The sequence below is a fragment of the Schistocerca serialis genome, chromosome 11 (genome assembly GCF_023864345.2).
Source record: "Schistocerca serialis cubense isolate TAMUIC-IGC-003099 chromosome 11, iqSchSeri2.2, whole genome shotgun sequence".
NCBI classification, from domain to species: domain Eukaryota; kingdom Metazoa; phylum Arthropoda; class Insecta; order Orthoptera; family Acrididae; genus Schistocerca; species Schistocerca serialis.
In genome coordinates this window covers 62,527,174-62,546,635 of record NC_064648.1, presented here as the reverse complement: position 1 = coordinate 62,546,635, position 19,462 = coordinate 62,527,174, and the positions used below count along the sequence as shown (strand labels likewise).

Here is a 19,462-nt window from a genome sequence, read left to right as displayed (position 1 = left end):
CGCAGTGACAGAGAAGCTATGCAGTTGCCAGGAACTACTACGCATTGCGAGAGGTCTGTTAACAGCACCGCTGTTATTGGAAAAGGAAGACGATGACATTTCATTGTTGCACTCCAGGAGAAGACGAAAGCTGGTAATGCCTTTATATAAAAGTAGAACTGCAGAAGGTGGTTACACAGCACTGATAAAAAGACATTTGTTAGGTGATGAAAATATCTTCTGGAGCTACTGTCGTTTAAATAAAAGACAGTTTAATTTCATGCTGTTTTATTAAAGATGACATAAAACCACAGTGCCTAAGAAATGCAATACGTGCAGAAGAAAAATTATATTTGACGCTGAGGTAAGTCTGCAAAATGTTATACATTATTAGATTGTGCTACAATTCCAAGACTTCATGAGAGAGTTGTGGAGGTTGAAGGGCTGCTGTTATCACTTGGCTGGTGTGTGTTGCACTGTGCATCAATTATTTCATGATCAGAAACGATCGTACTTTTTTTTTTTTTTTGGCTTCTGCCTTATAAACTGGAGGTAAACTCCTTACAACTGTGCTGACGTGATGGAAAAATCATCATCTTTGTGTCCATAAACGTTTTTAGTAAATTTTGCCTAATTTCGTCCCTTTCTTTCCACATATTTAATACTGTATCACCATTACTACGAACTTTACTACATTTTCTTTTCTGTGCTGGCACATAACATTCATCATTTGTTACCACAGATGTTTCACCACTATTTTCTATTGTAGGTGTTTCTGCCTTATCTTCTTCCTGTGATGCCGAAAGGTCCAGTTGATGAGTTTGACCTCCACTGTTTTCTCGGCTTTCTTGTATTGTTGTCTGTGAAGATGTCAATGTAATATTTGTTCCTCCAGATCTGTGTTGTGGAATACTGTCAAGGAATGATAGCTGTTCATGTCTTTGTTTTTTAATTTTTTGAGGCAGCAGAGCCCGTTCCTAATTAGCTTTTCTTATTGAACCTATGATAACCATCCCTTAAAAATTTCCTCTTCTTCTTGCAGTCATCACCTGTAAATGTAAATTATATTAGCTGTATGTTTTCGTTTGTTTCAGATTCTTGGCCACAGACGAAAGTTACTGGTCTCTATCATTTGCCTATCATATATTACCACCTCAAGAGTTGTTAAAAATGTTTTGAAGGTATTAAGAATAAGGCTGCTGCCCATGTTGATGCCACCTTCTACTGAATCAGATTTCAGACGTATTGGAGAGGAATTTTGGCTTTAATGGAATATACCTAACTGTGTAGGCGCTATAGATGGAAAACATGGTTGCATAAGGACACCAGAGATAAGTGGATCTCTGTTTTTTAATTACAAAGATTTTTTCAATTGTTCTGTTGGCTATTGTGGACGCAAATAGTAAATTCATTAGCACTGATGTCGGCACTTATGGAAAAAGATTCCGATAATGGCATATTTCAGAAATCAGCTATGGGCAAGAAAATAGCCACAAAGGAGTTTAATATACCTCCACCAAAATGTCTGCCAGGCACAACTGTGATACTACCAAATTTCCTGGTAGGAGACTAAGTGTTTGCTCTCAGTGATTGTATGATGAAACCGTATTCCAGAAGAGTTGCTACATCAAATTGAGACAGCAAGATCTATAATTATAGATTATGCCGTGCTCATTGGGCTATTAAGCCAAGTATTCAAGGTATTTTGTAGTCCTATTGCTGTTGCACCTGACGTGGCTGATGACCTCATTTTGTCAGCATGTTGTTTACACAATTTGCTACAAGATGGTTATCTTGAAGAAAATGGTATTCCATTTTATTGCTATAGAGTTAACGAAGCAACCAGCCAAAACAACAAGCATAGCTTTTCTTGTTTTGGAGGATTTATAAACAGCAGTGGCTTTGAAATCAGAGACAAACTTAAAGATGTTTTCTCCAATGAATATGTTTCTGTGGTGTGGTAAAAGGCAGCAGTTAACAATGGTTTGTGAATAACAATGGATTGTAAATAATGATTTATACAAGATGAAACATATATATTGTTGCCTTTTTAATATATTCATATAACTGTTAATGCACATATGGATTTATTTGTTAGTAAATAATTGGTAGAATATACGTTCTTGTTTTATTTAAATCTTGTGCTACAGCTTCTCAGGCGTTACCTTTCACTAAAAGATTTCTGTATTCTTCATGTTCTGCATCACAAATTACAGAATATTTTGCCACACTGTTAATTAACTTTTCTTCATTGGAGTCCGAGAAACTCATTTTCACTGAATTGGGTATGTTCGGCCAGTAAAAGCAGTCTCCGGTTGCTATGAGGCTCGGCAGCAGTGGCATTATTGGTTCCTGACCGGATGTGTGGTGTGCCACCAAAGCAGGTACAAGGTGGCAGACGACACTGCTGCCGTGTTCTGCACGCCTCACATTGCAAACAATGGCAACCAATGGTGCTGCCTGCAGCCGGTCGGTGCAGTCTGCGGCTGTGTTCGGAATCGCACCTTTATGATGTAGAACATGCACAACTAGGTTATCTGGTCATTTAACTTGCACACATAACAGCTTTTAACCTTTTCTGCTATATTTGTGCTGGCACCAATTGACAGTTTTCCTACACTACCAAATAAATCAAAGACTGATCTTCTGCAAACCACTGATGAATTACTACCTTGGGAACATGGTTAAGTTACCCTTGAGCATGCCACCACACGTCACCAAGTGGAATATGTTGGAATGCCTGCATAGAATGGTTGTCCCCAGTGTCATCTCTCTTCCAATAACTGTAGTTGTCAGAATGGTTATATGATCATATGTAATCGAGGATATTGAGAACTATTCATATCACCAAAACCGGCTATGCTTGAACAGCAGATGTTGCGTAAATATCATACTTAAGGGCATTTTGGAACTGTTTCCATTGTATAATTTTGTCCTTTTGCATATTTTGTAATATTAGAGAGCATTATATTCTACTTGGTTAAGGACCAAACCAATGACTTAGGATTAAACAGTATTAGTCTCACTGTGGAGCTTATGAATAAAAATATAATAAAACAGTACTAGTATTACCGTCATCTTAATGATATCAGTTTATTATGAATACATAATCAGTTTATAATTATCTTTCATTAACTTTGACACTTTAAATTTCTTACCACAAACTACAGAGATTATAGGGAAAGTAATGAATATTAGCAATAGTACTGAGCTAAACCTCCTTTTGTATTGAAATACATCACCCTCAGCTGATGCACCCCTTTGATGGAGTGTTACAATCTCTTATGATCTGCAAGGCTAGACCTACACAACTGGTAACCATCTTCGGTTGCCCCAATGCTGTCATTCCCAACTACAATACTCCATCATTCCACTAGGCATCACCATTTCACCAGTCCAGCCATTGCCATGTTGATGCATCCCTCATTCTGTTCCTGTTGGCTAAGTACACGGGGAGCAAACCTGTTGTCTCTGCACCACCACACCACTCCATCAGTCCACCATTTTAGCTGGCCACATATTTTTCTACAATAGCCAAAATCAGCCAAGTAAAACTCTAAATTATTGTGCTATTATGTGTAACATCAAAATTCTTTCTAGCTTTATATCCCTGTCCACTTCTTTTATTACATTCAGAAATTTTTCTGTTACTCCCATTCGATCATAGCACCCCTTGGCAAATGCCGGCTGTGCAAAGGCACGTTTTCAATCATTCAACAAATACATTTTTTGAGATCAGTAACCTGCCGCTACAGAGCAGGAGTGAAGTGTGCATGGTGGATTGACACATTGGGAAAAAGATTTATTTTAATCATAATTCTAATTTTTCAAACTTTAGCTCTTTATATGGATGAACTACATTTCACTGCAGAGCCTTGGCCAGACAGGGGCTGGTTCTGTACCAGTTACCATTCTATATTGTCAGCAGTCCATGCCTTGTTCACGTGCATACTATTTTTACAGTGAGAATGTTGAAGGGGTGACACTTCAGAGAAGCAACGCTGGTTAGGAAAAGCTTCTAGAATAAACACCAGCAATCAATCAGAGAGCTGTGACTGGTCACATTGAGCCATAGAACAGATGTACCTTTCATTCTTCTCTCGGGCAGTATGACAGTCAGTCTGTTAGTGGGTTCCCGGGCACCACTTGCATCCCTTAGAGGTAGATTTAGGAAATAAACACATCAGCTGCTTTGTACCACACACCATCATTCTCTTTTGAACACTATGCTCCATTTTCTGCACTTCTGGATCCAGTTCTTGCACAATCTGTTGCTCAGTCATGATTAGCTTAGGTTATGATTTCATTACGTGCATTTACACTCATTTATTTATGGGTGTCTATTGTGTTTCTATAGATTTAATTCTTTGAGTGGTTTTCCACACAACCACGGAGTATGACATTCATTTCCTGTTTACATGTTATGTACCAGAGAAACACTATTAGCCATCTTTAGCTGACACATGTGGATATTTTGTACATATTGTGATACCTTGTTTAATGTTTTACTATAGATTATATGGTTTTTCCTGGACATTCATAATATACAATATAGTTGCAAAATTTAGTAGTATAAATTCATATGCAATTAAAGATGGGACCTGTCCTGAAGCCTGGTTGTGATTTACTTTCATTGGAAAATAAAATTTAATGCAAATGTACATGGAGGTTACTAACCACCAATAATCTACACAGCAGTGGTGGACATCCTATCAAGAGAAACAGGGATGAAAATGTGATCACACTGCTACAAAGTCTCATACCTAAAGTGAAGCAAAACTGAACAATGCCAAAAGTTAACAACAACTACCTCGAGTTATTAAAAGTATGATGAGACATATTAAACCACTTTAATCAATAATAAATAGGTAGGAAATAAAAAATAAAAATAATTGTTTTGAAATTAAAAACAAGGCATAAGTACAGAACTCCAAAAATAATTTGTTTATTTGCAGAAATTAAGAAAAATATCAATTGCAAAAATATTTTTAACACAAGAAACAATCAAAAAGAATGCTCATTTGATGTATTTATTTAGTACAATAAAATTACTCATTTATATTAAATTCATGCAATTAGTAATCACATTTTAAGCTCTCCCAAGTGTTGTTTTTGCATATGTGTTACCGTGAATGACCGAAATTGGATAATGTCAACTTACACCAGAGAATGTCAACAGATACCAAATACATCAGTGATAGATCGAATATTTCATTACATTGTTGTACATTCGGACCCTCTCCAACGTGTGTCGACAATCACAGATATGCTCTAGTGGAGGTCCAAAACAGAAGAGTAAAAGAACAAGTGACCCGACTCTCTCCCGCCAAATCCTTTGTTCTGCTCAGAGTCAATCAGCTTTGCCAGTCTTATGCAAGCTTTGATTAATGCGAGCAACATTTTCTTAATTTTTTTCCAGTACCCTAATTTATACTAAATGGATACTGCAATAAATTGTGATCTTTTTCATGAAAAGTTAAATGCATTAATTATGGGTGAACGAAAAGACAATTGTTTTTATATTTCTCAAGAAAAGTATTCTAAAATACTTTCTGAAGTGGTTACTGCTAAAATTAAATGCAACACACCTTTGGATTACAGACAATTAAAATGTTTTGATGTGTTAAAAATCAATGATGAAGAGAAGTTAATTGTACCTTTAAAACCAGAGGAAACAAACATACAGTATTACGTTACCAATGAAGAATTGTACAGTATACTATATGAAACTCACATCAGAATAGGCCATGGAGGACGAACAATTATGCTTAAAGAGTTGCATGTTAAATACAAAAATATTACATATGAAGTTGTAATGTTGTATTTAAATTTATGCAAACAATGTCAAATGAAACACAGTGGCATATATACTATGTCCTCCTGCTCAAATTGGCGATAATGTACTGATACAAGTCCCTGATGTTGACCGTGGTCGTACAGATAGCCGAAATGTGTTAGCGGTTGTTGTTGGAATAGTAGACTTTGATTTCTATAAACTGGCAAATAAAAATGGTACACTCAAGCAGCTTTACACACGTAATCAGTTCGTAATTTGTAAAGAAAAGTTACTTTCCGTAGATGAGATTTCTTTTCAAGAAATGTTGCTGAGAGAAGTGGGGAACAAGGCTATACACGCTGGCATGGCAAAAGGAAGTGTTCCACAAATAAATGCAGTTGTAAAAGCAAGGGACTCATGCAATTCAAAGTGTCATAATGGTTTAAGTTTTTGCAATAAATAAGATTTGAATCACATAAATAAGTAATTTTTTATAACTATTATTTTCTTTTCTCATGTAGAATGTACTGCGTATTTTAAATTCTTGGTCATTCCTTCCAGAAAGAGAGGCAAAAATGTTATGTCACCCTTGTGATACTTTATAGTGGCTGAATTACGGAAAAGAAAATATAAATCTTCAACGTGTTCAACATTCACCATTAATGCATGCTAATGTCAACATTTACTGGTGTAAGTCAGAAATAAGGGTCTTTAGCAAATACTTCGGACATACACTAAGTAACTATGTGAGTGCTGACATTCACCGGTGAAAGTCGACATTCTCCAGATTTTGGTGTTTCACTGTAACATTAAATGTTTGCTTACCAATTTAATTTTGTGCATGCTTACACAGTATTTAACAGTGAACATGTAATTAAGAGCTTTGGTGCATGATGTTTACCTACATTATTTCTGAATCTGTTCAGAGCTTTGTGAAACACAAAAAGAATTTCACAAAAAAATAGTTATTGTGCTTTGGTGTAAAGGGCAACCAAGCATTATGAATTTGATAGACTACACATATTACTGACTCACTTATATGAAGATGCACTGATGGGCAAAGACATTATGCACAGTGTCCACCAGGAGACTTAATGCCATATGTTGCAAGCACATGAGATAGCAAGGAGAGTATAAGAATATAAGCAGAGCACAAATCAATGAGGAAGTATTCCACCAATGACATGGGTTGCAAAAATGTAAATCCAATGACATATGTGACTTTAACAAAGGGCAATTTGTTCTGGTCTGGCAACAGGGAACAAGCATCTCAAAAGTGGTGAAGCTTGTTGTATGTATGTGACTGTTGTGAACATCTGTAGAAAGTGGCTGAAGGGTGCAAAATCCACAACGCAATGAAATGGTGCAGAACATCTACACCTCATTATGAAATGTGGAGATCAGAGTTTTGCGTGCTATGTGACTTATCTTAATGACAGAAAACAATGCTGGTGCAGGCACACATGATTTGGAACAGAACCATTTAGTGCACATTGTTGAACATGAGGTACCACACCAAATGACCACTGCATGTCCCCATAATGATCCATCATAATTTCTAATCGCAACTGCACTGAGCAAGAGGTCAGTGAGACTGGAATGTAGGTCAATGTAAATGTCACCTGGAAGGATTAGTGAGATTTTCTGTTATAACAGGTCAGCAGTTGCGCCCCGATATGCCATACTCTAGATGAATGGTAGAAGATGGAGGGACCATTATCCTATGGGGGCATTCACTTGGGCTCCCTTGGGACACATGGTAGTTATCAATTGTGTCATGACAGCTGCACACTACTTGACCATTATTGCCACTGCCTAACTTCCTTCATGCTTGATGTGCTCTTCCATGGTGAAAGCATCTTCCAGCAGGATAACTGTCCATGTAGCATGACCAAAATTACTCCACACTGTTCTGGGGAGCATGGTAATTACCACCAATGTCTGAGGCACACAATTTACCTGCTGTAAACGAGATAGAATACACCTAGAATGCTATCAAGCAGAAGGTCTGTATCCTGTATCCACAAAGAACAGACAGAAATGTACAGGAACTGGCTGATTGACGTGTTGGTTGGTTGATTTGTGGGAGGAGAGCAAACAGCAAGGCCATCAGTCTTATCAGATTAGGGAAGGATGGGGAAAGTAGTTCGTCATGGCACTTCAAAGGAACCATCCTTTCATTTGAATAAAGCGATTTAGGGTAATCATGAACACCAAAATGAGGATGGCCAGATGCAGGTTTGAACAGTTGTCCTCCTGAAAGTGAGTCCACTGTGGTAACCACTGGGCCATCTCACGCTGTACAGTAATTGAGTCACCTATGTAATGCCATATGGTGCAACATACTTTCAAAACCTATCAACAAATTGTCAAGTATACATCATGTAAAATTGTTGATGTATAGTGCTCCAAAGGTGGATCAACATGTTCTTTAGCAGATGATCATAATATTATGACAACATGGGCCATATTATGACGTCTTTCTTTTTTTTTTTTTTTTTTTTTTTTTTTTTAAATGGGGTTCCACAGTTTGGTACTTATCTTCTGATAGTGGCTATAGAGTCAAATTCAATTATGTGCAACAGTAAGGTCTTTGAAGGTCAATGAAGGTCAAAAAGGTGGCATAAAGTTCATTTACAGAAAGTATTCAAAGTGTATCAATGCAGTGTTGCATTCTTCTTATCATGGATTGAGTGGTATTCCTTATCACATGGGTACTTATCGAAGCAAGTGCTCTGAAAATTCTCTCTTGTATATCATGCAAATAGAAAATATTCGCTGAATACAGCATATACATCTAACGTGCTCTACCGTATCTTCCTTCTTCGTCGGCGTTGTCATTGTTGCCGTGAGGCACCGTTATACCAAGTGGAAAGGTGCGTCGATCTTAGAGCATGAGATATGGTAACCTTAAGTCATTGACAACACACAACGGTCACGGTAGCGCCTGATTCCGGAATAACTGCTGTAGTTAGGATCTACGAACTACCCTGTCTTGACCGGGTCCCCAAAACTTCTATAAAGACTTCGTACAACGATAAGAAATGTTACAGTTCATGGAATAATAACAAATACGACCAAACTGTGTTGTTTCTTCTGTTTTATTTAATGTAACTTTGTTCACAGTTTTATTTCGCATTCATCACTCATTCACACTCTGATATGGAGTATATGTGAGTGCGTGAACCCTAACTCCCAAGTTCCATCGAAACCCTTTGATGAACAGTTTCAGTTGCTTGACACCAACAGTCAATGATAATGATACAGTTTTTCTCCTTTTCATAAATTGGAGCCCACTCTCCATGATATAATTAAAAAAATAGTGGTCTCAATACCGGGTCTCCATGAGATGCGTATAGATTTATCCCGGAATTGACCGCCCTGTAGGTGTGCTCAATTTCATGACCACACTTCGTTATCCACGATTTCGTGTAGCTAAATGTCCTTTTGTTACTCTAATTGTATACCATAGTTCATTAAAACTTACCCCTATATTTTTTCACTACCCACAATTAGCACTTCTTTACTTGTTTATTTCTAAGAATAAAAAAAAAATGACGCCGTATCATCGGCTTCATCGATATAAAGCAAAACACCTCAATATGCCAATTTTACCTCTTCTTATAGGATCGGCTACTTTACTCATTAATTTACTTCATATTATTTCCAATAACACTAAACAGGTATCGCTGTTATATTTTAATTGTATTCAGAAGCATGTTATTATTATGATGACCGACCACATCATAACAAATCGTGCAGCGTGCATTTTTAATGATAGCTTTACACTCGCCCAGCCTTTATTCATGCAATATTATATATAAATATACAGAGAGGACCAAAAGATCGATCTCTCTACCGCAACCAATAGAGGCAAATACGGTATTCAAGTTCCGTTACATCTATCTTGACTCATATTCTTACAGAGCATTGACATGTAAACACCATTCGACAGTTTCACAATACAACATTAATACGAATGCTAAGACTAGTATCATCAAATCATGCAAATGTGAATGCTGTATTCTTTCGAAGAACAAGTCGATATGCTTCTCAGTTATGTAGAACGGCAATGAAATTCAGTGAGAGCTAGAGAATTTTATGCTAAAAGATATCCTCAACATACTCTCTCTACATGGCATACATTTAAATATGTGTATGATAAATTGAGAACAACTGGATCTTTAATTTATCGGAAACATATCCAGGAAAGGAAAGACACTAATAAGGAAACAGAATTTGGTACTCAAGCAACTGTGGTTCGAGATGCTTGTGTTAGTTCTCGTCAAATTGCAAGAGAATCTGGCATGAGCCAGAGTAGTGTTGTTCATATTCTGAATCACCATCAATATCATCCTTACTGTATCAGTCTCCACCAAGATTGAACTAGGACAGATTGTATGCATCGCATTGAATCTGCCAATGGGCTCAACTTCAGATTCAGAGATAAAACCTGTATTAATTTGATTTTATTTACTGACGAGGCTATATTCATGAACTACGGAAATGTTAATTTGCATAACATGCATTACTGAGCATCTGAAAATACATGTTAGCTGCAGCAAGTTGCACACCAAAAACCGTGGTTGGTGAATGGATGGTGTGGGATTCTGGAGGACAGAATTATAGTTCCCTATCTCACCAAAAGAAATCTTAATAGTAGGAAGTATACCACATTCCTGCAAGAAACATTAGTTCAGTTACTGGAAAAAGTACCTCTAAAAACGAGGAGCAGAATGTGGTATCAGCATGATGGGTGTCCAGAACATTTTTTGCTGATGGTTAGAAATGAATTGCAGAGACAATTCCAAATCATTGGTCTGGACATGGTGGAGATGTGTCGTAGCTGGCTCATTCACCAAACTTGACGGCTCTGGATTTTTTTCTTGTGGGGATTCGTAAGAGACACTTTATAAAGACATTCCAACATGACCTGAAGATAAGCGCCAGAGAATTGTCAGAAGAGCACATGCTTATATAAGTGCTGATGTAATAAGGAATACCACTCAATCCATGAAAAGAAGATTGCAGCACTGCACTGATACCAATGGTCATCACTTCTAACACCTCCTGTGAACGGATCTTCATGCCAACTTTGTGACCTTCAAAGATCTTACTGTTGCACATCACTGGATTCATCTCAATAGCCTCTAACAGAAAATAAGTACCAAACTACAGCACCCCACTAAAAAAAAAAACATAGTTGACATTCATATTTCTGAAGGGACCCCATCTAGGGACAAAAACCCTATGTCATATTATGGCCTCTACTGTCCCATGCAACATTTGTCCCACAAAATTTTCAGCTGCCATCATACTTTCATGGTTATTCTAGGTGGCAATAGTTAGAATCACTCTGTATTTATGCTGTTGCTGTGCCTATAATGCAGAGCTGAATGTAGCACATGACTATCTTCCATATAATAACCAGCAAATCATCACACTTTCTTGGCCCTGTACTGAATACAGCATGATATTTATGATTAGTGACATATGTAAGGGATTTGACACAATTCGCAACCTCCATGTGCAGTTAAATAGGAAAAATAGCTGCATTAATGAAAAACACATTTGATTCACTTTTTTTTGTAGGAGTCAGCTCAAACTGGATACAAGGATTTATATATTGTAACATTATTTATGACCACTGTGTGGTACACATTATTACCCAGTTTTTCACAATTCTGGATATTTTAATGTTATTTCAAAGGTATCACAAATTTATTGTCTCCCTGCAATGTCCATATTTTGTGGGAATTGAGGGCACCTATGGTAGACACCTGTTTGCTTCAAGTAACACTTATTTGTGCCCTCTTTCTTATATGAAGTAATGCAAGTGCCTTGAGAATACCCAACACAGCAAAATATTTGCTACAGCAATCATATTTGTGAGGTCAGTTTCCAGTGTAACAACACATCACTTGAGATAAGCCAGCTGTGTAAGAGATGTGCCTCAAATACTACAATTTTGTGGAGTTTTCCCAGAGTGTACCAATGCATAACACTTGAGACTACCCAACTCGGTGTCAAGTTTTGTCACAGATTTCACACTTGTGAGTTTACGTTCCAGTGTGTGTTAATGCATGTAACTTGAGATCACCTGATCCATCAAAAGATTTGCCACAAATATCACATTTGTGAGGTGTTTTTCCGATGTGTGTGAATACGTGTTGCTTAAGATTACCTGACCTAGCAAAAGATTTGCCACAAATATCACACTTGTGGGGTGTCTTTCCGGTGTGTATGAATACGTGTTGCTTGAGATTACCTGACCTAGCAAAAGATTTGCCACAAATATCACATTTGTGAGGTCTTTTTCCATTGTGTGTGGATGCATGTTTCTGGAGATCACCTGACCTAACGAAAGACTTGCCACAATCATCACATTTGTGAGGTCTTTTTCCGGTGTGTATGAATATGTGTTTCTTGAGGTCACCTGACATAGCAAAAGATTTGCCACAAGTTTCACATCTGTGAGGTCTTTTACCATTGTGTACGAATGCATGTTTCTTGAGATTACCGGACAGAGCAAAAGACTTGCCACAAATATCACATTTGTGAGGTCTTTCTCCGGTGTGTATGAATGTATGTTTCTTGAGATCACCCGACATAAAAAAAGATTTGCCACAAACATCACATTTGTGACATCTTTTTCCGAGGTGTATGAATAAATGTTTCTTGAGATCAGCAGACATAGCAAAAGATTTGCCACATGTATCACATTTGTGAGGTTTCTTTCCAGTGTGGATTAATGCGTGTTTCTTGAGAGTATCCAACGCAACAAAAGATTTGCCACAAATACCACATTTGTGAGGTTTCTCTCCAGTGTGAAGTAATGCGTGTGTCTTCAGATTACGTGACCTAGCAAAAGATTTGCCACAAATATCACATTTGTGGGTTCTGTTTGTACTAAGCACAGCTGCTTGGGCACTGACATCAATAGCTGTAGATGATGTTCCATATTCACTTGTTTTCTCTGCATCGTTTGTGATGTGTGTGTTACATATGTAATTAGACGAGTTGTTTGAAGCTTTCCAAGTTTCCTTATATGAAGACTGTTCATTTTGTTCTGTGACAGAAACTTCTGGCTCACTGTCCAAGGAGGTACTGCTTTGGGGCTCATCACTACAGCCATATTTCTCATGATTGCCGGCAGTTAAGATTATATAATTGTCACTCATTCTCCAATGTTTTTTCAAGCTGACATTGCTGTGAAATACCTCACCACACCACTTACAAACATACAAAGGTGGCTGTGTGCCATCAATGTGCATAAATACGTGCATTATCAGCCTGTATTTTGAAGTAAAGCTCTGTAGGCAGTAATTACAACTATACACATCAAATTCCTTTACCCTCATACCACAATCATATCTGGTGACAAATGAGCTATCCTCATTTACAGTTAATTCTTCTGTATGAGTATCAAACTCATGTGTTGACTTCTCTCTGCCTACCTCCGATTCATCCTTGACCAGTCCATGGTGATAAGTTTCTTCACATGAAATGCTGCAGCTCCCACTAGCACTTTGAATCAGTCTGAAAATTGAGGAGAAGAATGTTAAATGCTCATAAATACGAGACATAGAAACCTTATTTCACTTTCCAGAAATTAACGACTGTAGGCCACAAGTCATACAAGTGTGCATAAGAAATGAAATATTCAGTAAATGTTAGTGATTTAAAATTACATGCCACGAGAAGCAAAGAACTGAAGAGGTAAAAGTTTAAAACGAATCTAACCAAGAGGAAATTCAATAATGATTAAACATATTCACTGCTGTTTTGATTTGGAATTTCTAGATAAGAATCACAATCATTCACTTTCAAGTACTTCAGTCTTTTTAAAATATGATGCTACAAGTTAATATTCTACACCATTTTATTAAATATACCAAAAAAGTATCAGTTATGTTCTTAATTTAAAAATGTCAAGTTCAAGGTATTTCAGATTCAATTAAGATATATAATGAGTATACATAATAGGATATAATTTTTTTGGTGGTGTTCTTCCATCATAATAGCTTTGTAAGTGCCTTTTGTTTTGTACACACTTTCATCTTTGGAAAAAAATTGGCATGACCATCAAAGATTTATTTCACCACGTAAATCAGAATTTTTTGCTGTTTGATTCCTAGTGAGTCAAGAACTTGTGCAAGCTCCAATATTTTTATTGGGAATCTAGTATGATTGTCAATTGGGTGGATAATGATTGTTCATACACAAGAATCAATGTCAGACAAAAACAGCAAAATAACCAATTTGCATACTGAGGAATGAGTGTGAATGGCACATTTACACATGGCTTCAACCTAACACTGTTTTTGGCACTGCAACTTATGTGAAACATTGCACAAATAGAAGCACTGTCTGCAAGGACATTTTTAGGTAGTCCATAACACCACTGACTGAATCGGATAAGTGTATCAATAGCCACAGTGACACCCATCAGAAACAATGCAAGCTGGGATACTGTACTGTGTGCCAAGGATGTCAGCTGGTGCATGAGCTACCCCTATAGTATCTGAGTCCTATCAATCCAGCTGCAGTCACATACTTTTCCCCAGAATGGAAAGGTGATGCCTTCCAGGTACCCAGTATGTCCATCACATTGGGCCTGAAAGATTGCAAACACAGGATGGCCTGGATGCTTCAACATTTTCCTTCTATTCTGATTGTAACTTCTGATTCTCTTTGAACTGTGTTGTATATAGTTTTGTTTGGCATAGTATCTAGGCAGTTTCGAGTGTTTTGATAACTATACATGGAATACAATTTTGAAACAACTAGTAGAATGGTGTTGTCAGTTTCCAGAAGTTAAGAGCTGATTAACTAAATATTCTCTCAACTTTTTTTTAACTCAACTAGTTACAACATGTGTTTTCATTCGCATGGAAGTGAAGTAATTGAATATTAATAATGAAGAAGGAAATCCAAAAAATATGCAAGTAATGTTCCAAATAAATACTTCCCTATGTTTCTCAAAATACTAGAAGAAAAACTTTTTATTATTATTTTTATGCTATGCCAGTATTTCATAAACAACCAAGAACAAGAAACAAAATTTTTGGAAAACTTCAAGGACAAATCAATTTTGGTGCTATTTACCAATGTTTTTAGAGGTCTCTATGTAGGTATCATATAATTACTTGGTCCTGGTATCTGTCATACACTTAATCTTTACTCCACAGTTCAGCAGTTATCTCGGCAGGTAGATCCACAAACTATTCACACAGTGTTGACGGAAGTGCACAAGCATTTTATCAACACACACAGTACAGCCTGGAGAGTAACACTGCTGACAGTTTTCAATACAGTAGTCAAAATGTTCGACACTATGGCAGTTGGCTCAACTTTATTGCTTTCCTTCTTCTCTCTATTCTCAAATCAAAGATTTGTAATCATGATCATAAGCCGTTCCTTATAGCACTGTGAAAAATATTGCATCACGTTTCAGCTACTACTAGAGCATTATCAGCGTGTTTGATGGCAGATTTGGAGACTGCTGTGAATAAAAGCTAGCCTATAAAAGCTTTCATCTCAGAAACATCAATATGATGCATGAAAGGTAAGTTTTTGTAAATTTTTATATTATTAAAATTTTATTTGATGACTATTGAATCTCATCTACAATATTGAGTGAAAAGTATACCCAATTACTTGTTCAGTGTTTGGATTCCTACTCAACACAATACCAATAAGTCACATCCCAGCATTCTGCTACGCAATTTTATATTGTCTTGTAGCAACGTTGGTTATTGGTTGTGCATCTCTCCATTTGAAAAATTTACCCACACTATAAAAGGATGAATCATGGTGATATGACTACTTTCTCCATTCCTCTGGTGTCACCATTATCATCATCATCATCCACTTTGTGTTCTGAATTTGTAACACCACCAATTTCTATCAAGTAATCTTGATGAATATCAAGAACTGCATTAATCATTTACCCAAAATATATGCTGAAGTATGATTTACTTACTCTCAGAACTCACGGAGAATAATAGGTCTGTTCAGGCTGTTTTGAATGGTGATATGGACATAGCACATGCTCCACAATGTGAAATTAATTGCAAGACACTGACAGAAGTCACCATAATTGTTACACTGTAATAATACAATAACCATGAACTGTTGATAAAAACGCCAGCTGAAGAATAATCATAAATCTCGTATAGTACATCTGCAATACAGCACAGACTTGATTCTGAATTTACTGAACATCAAAATGTGCAAACAGCATCCTGCTTTAATGGCAACTGGTCATTACAAGACACACCAAGTGGCTATAATTACACTGATGTTCCAAGTGCCTAAATGTGGGCTGCATACATCGTAGGATGCTGAAACATTGTAGGATGTTAATTAATTGGTGTCTTCATGGAGAATGCTCAAAAGTAACGGTTCCATTTTGTGCCAGCAGGTGAAAATATGGCAATGTCAGCAGTCAGTATGTGATGTCAATACAGAAAAAGGGGAGGAACAATCAGACAAATGATAATGGTGGTTCTAATATGTTTATTAGGATCTGATCAAAAGTTAGAATGTGGTCAAAATGGTCTCCTGACTCAGCAACATGTTTCATCTGTAACATGACATTGTCAACAGTTCCTTGCAGCATATACAGGGCGGAGAAAAATTGTGTCACGAGATTTTAACACTGGATAGCTGATGCCAGTAGGAACCAAAATTACTAATCTTGTGCAGGTTGACAATAGATCATTTTTATGCAAGTAAACTTGGCGCAACACGCTCAGATTGACTGTGGGATTGACATGTTGCCTGATGTTCTGGACAATACATGACCACAAATGCTTTGGCTGCCAGAGATAATGAGGTATCCAAGGTGGCCTGAATGCTTGGTGGTAGCATGCCAGCCTTCCATTCTGGGGGCGAATCTGCCAGGGTCTCAACATCAATTGTAGTTTCATGATAAGACATACTGGGAACAAACCCATTAATAGCTGTTAGTTCATGTACAGGAAGCCTTTTACAAATTGTGTCAGCCCTGAAAAGGGACTTTTTTGTAGCTAGGACATGGTTTACTTAAAGCAGGTGCTCAAACTGGCGATCCTCTGATGCGACAAGCTTGATAATGTCTAATACTGTTTTGTCGAACTCTTTCAAATATTCCTGGCATTGCCTTGATGTGATTGGTGGCATGTTGAATGCAATATATCTTCGTTTCTAGGTGGTTCACATCCGGTTGGGTGAACTAGAACCTTGAAAAATCCCCAGAAGAAAAAGACAAGTGGTGTGGTGTCTGATGATCACAGGGGCCATGTCTAATGAGCACCTCTGCCAATTACCCATCCATTGAGGAGTTCATTTAAATATCTGTGCACAGCACGACTTCTGTGTGGGTGCCCTATCATGCTGCAACCACATGCAGCGCCGTATGTCAATGGGAACATCTTCCAGCAGGCCAGGTAGAGTTTCTTGCAGTAAGTGATGGTAATTTCCTCCATTAAGTCAAGGAGGTAGATGGACTGGCCGAATCAGATGGTCACCCACAATGCCTGTCCAAATGTTCAGCAAAAATTGTTCCTGATGTCCGTGAACATATGTGATGTAGGATTTCCCCTTACCTGGTAATGAACATTTTGCGTGTTGTAAAGGCCATCCTGATGGAAGGTGCACTCATCAGTAAAGAACGCAATGGTGGGGAAGTCAAGATCTAGTACAACACCGCAAAACCCTAGCCTGTGTTCGTAGTCTATCACAGGATTTAGGTCTAGGACAAGGTGGAAGCTAAATGGATGCTGACCATCATCCCTCAATACCTCCCGGACTAACCAGTTAGTCATCTCCATGTCGTATCAAACTGCTTGAGTACTTGTTGTAGGTGCTCGAGAACAGACTCTTCCAATGCTCCATCATGTCGTGTTTGAGGCCTTCCACCAGCATCACCATGATGCTAATGAGCCTGTTTCACAAGTTGCCAATGAATTGTCATAAATGTTTGCAAGTATGAGTGGCGTCTTGGTTGGTACCGTTCCTCATAGAACCATCAAGCTTCATGCTCATTACCATTGGATAGATCATAAACAAAAACCGCATCCCACTGTTCTTCAAACGAATACTGTGCTGCCATGCTTACTGATGACTAAATCGAAAGTGACGTGTGCGCTCCGAAGAGAAACTTACGTGTGAATGCCTCTGATGTGAGGCGAAGACAAACAGTAAGACCTATTCAATACATATGCATATCATGTTTGGGAGTGACGTGACAACAGTAAGACCTGTTTGGGAGTGACGCGACGGGACGAGGGACGTTTGTATGTATGAACAGACAACCATAGCACTGCCCGTCAACCAACGACCGGCAATAGGACAATCCCACGGCCAATCAGAGAGCGTGGTGCCAACTTTCCATAGTTTAAAAATGGTGCGTTATCGACCTACACAACATTAGTAATTTTGGTTCCTACCGGCATCAGCTATCCAGGGTTAAAATTTCGCAACAAATTTTCTCCACCCTGTATATTGTAATCAGAGGGATACGTCATTGTACACTATCCTTCAGAGCAGGAGTAGTCTGGATACATCCCTGATTGATCTTTCAGATATCACAACATCCACAAGTTATCTTGAGGCTTCTTTGGGAGCATATTTTGAGTCTTGTAGAGATGCCATGTAAAATGTGCCACAAAATCACTTGAGCTGTTGACCAGAGGGGGGTGGGGGAGAGGGAGGAGGGTGAGGGAGAGAGAGGGAGGGAGAGAGAGAGAGAGAGAGAGAGAGAGAGAGAGAGAGAGAGAGAGAGAGAGAGAGAGGAGGAGGGTGAGGGAGAGAGAGGGAGGGAGAGAGAGAGAGAGAGAGAGAGAGAGAGAGAGAGAGAGAGAGAGAGAGATCAATCCTCTGACAGCTTTAATGATTACTGCACAAGTTGAGGCATCTGCTGCACGATCATCCTTAGCTAAAAGCAACTACAACTGCCATGGCAATGGGACATCTTCCTCTCCCTTCTGCATCATCTAATTCACCTGTTTCTTCATAGTTCTTGATCGTATTCTTTAGCACATTTATTGATATGGGACCTCTTCACAACTCGTTTTTCTGAGAGATTTCTGCAAGGCAGTGCCCGTTATTGCTGCTGTTGTTATAAAACAACTTTACCAGCAAAGCATGGCCTTCCTTATCAGCAGCCACTGCATTTCGTATGGAAGACAGACCTTAACTCTCAGTAGAAGGAAAAAAAAAACAGTTTTTCCCCTGAGATTCTCGAGCCAAAAACCCATTTTCTCATGTGAAAATAAAATTTTTTGCGGGTGAAATTGTGTTTTACATGTTAAGCGACGATATATTTTCCAATGGAGCTGTAAAATTGATCAATCCATTGAATGGTGAACGATTTATACACCGCCATTGAACTTTGTGGCAGTTCAGGAAACGCAATGTAGCAACAAACGAAGCGTTTTTGAAAGATCTTTGATACACAGCAACATGTACACTTCATATTATCCGATTATGAATGCATAAATACGAATTCTGACAAATACACCATGATAGCTTCCGAAGCCTCGAGATTGTCACCTGCCTTCCTCAGCCAGTCATAACTGATGTGACGTGATCTCATCAGCCAATGACAGCAGATATTCAGAGCATACGAAATGTGATGGGGTCACCCAATAAGATCACTGTTAAGTAGCGCAAACACACCAATAGAAAAATTAGTCATTTAAATTAGTATACACACAGTAT

General features: G+C 38.0%; 1 protein-coding gene across 1 annotated transcript in view; it reads right to left on the bottom strand.

Moving 5' to 3' along the window:
* Nucleotides 1-499: 499 nt before the first annotated feature.
* Nucleotides 500-19,462, bottom strand: part of LOC126427290 (uncharacterized) — a 126,340-nt gene continuing 107,377 nt past the window's right edge. Inside the window, exons 6-7 of the mRNA XM_050089579.1 lie at nt 13,213-13,294; nt 500-1,028 (exon numbers count right to left, since the gene is read on the bottom strand). Coding sequence (XP_049945536.1) covers nt 996-1,028; nt 13,213-13,294 — 115 coding nt within the window. The 3' untranslated portion in view covers nt 500-995. The remainder of the gene's footprint in view (nt 1,029-13,212; nt 13,295-19,462) is intronic.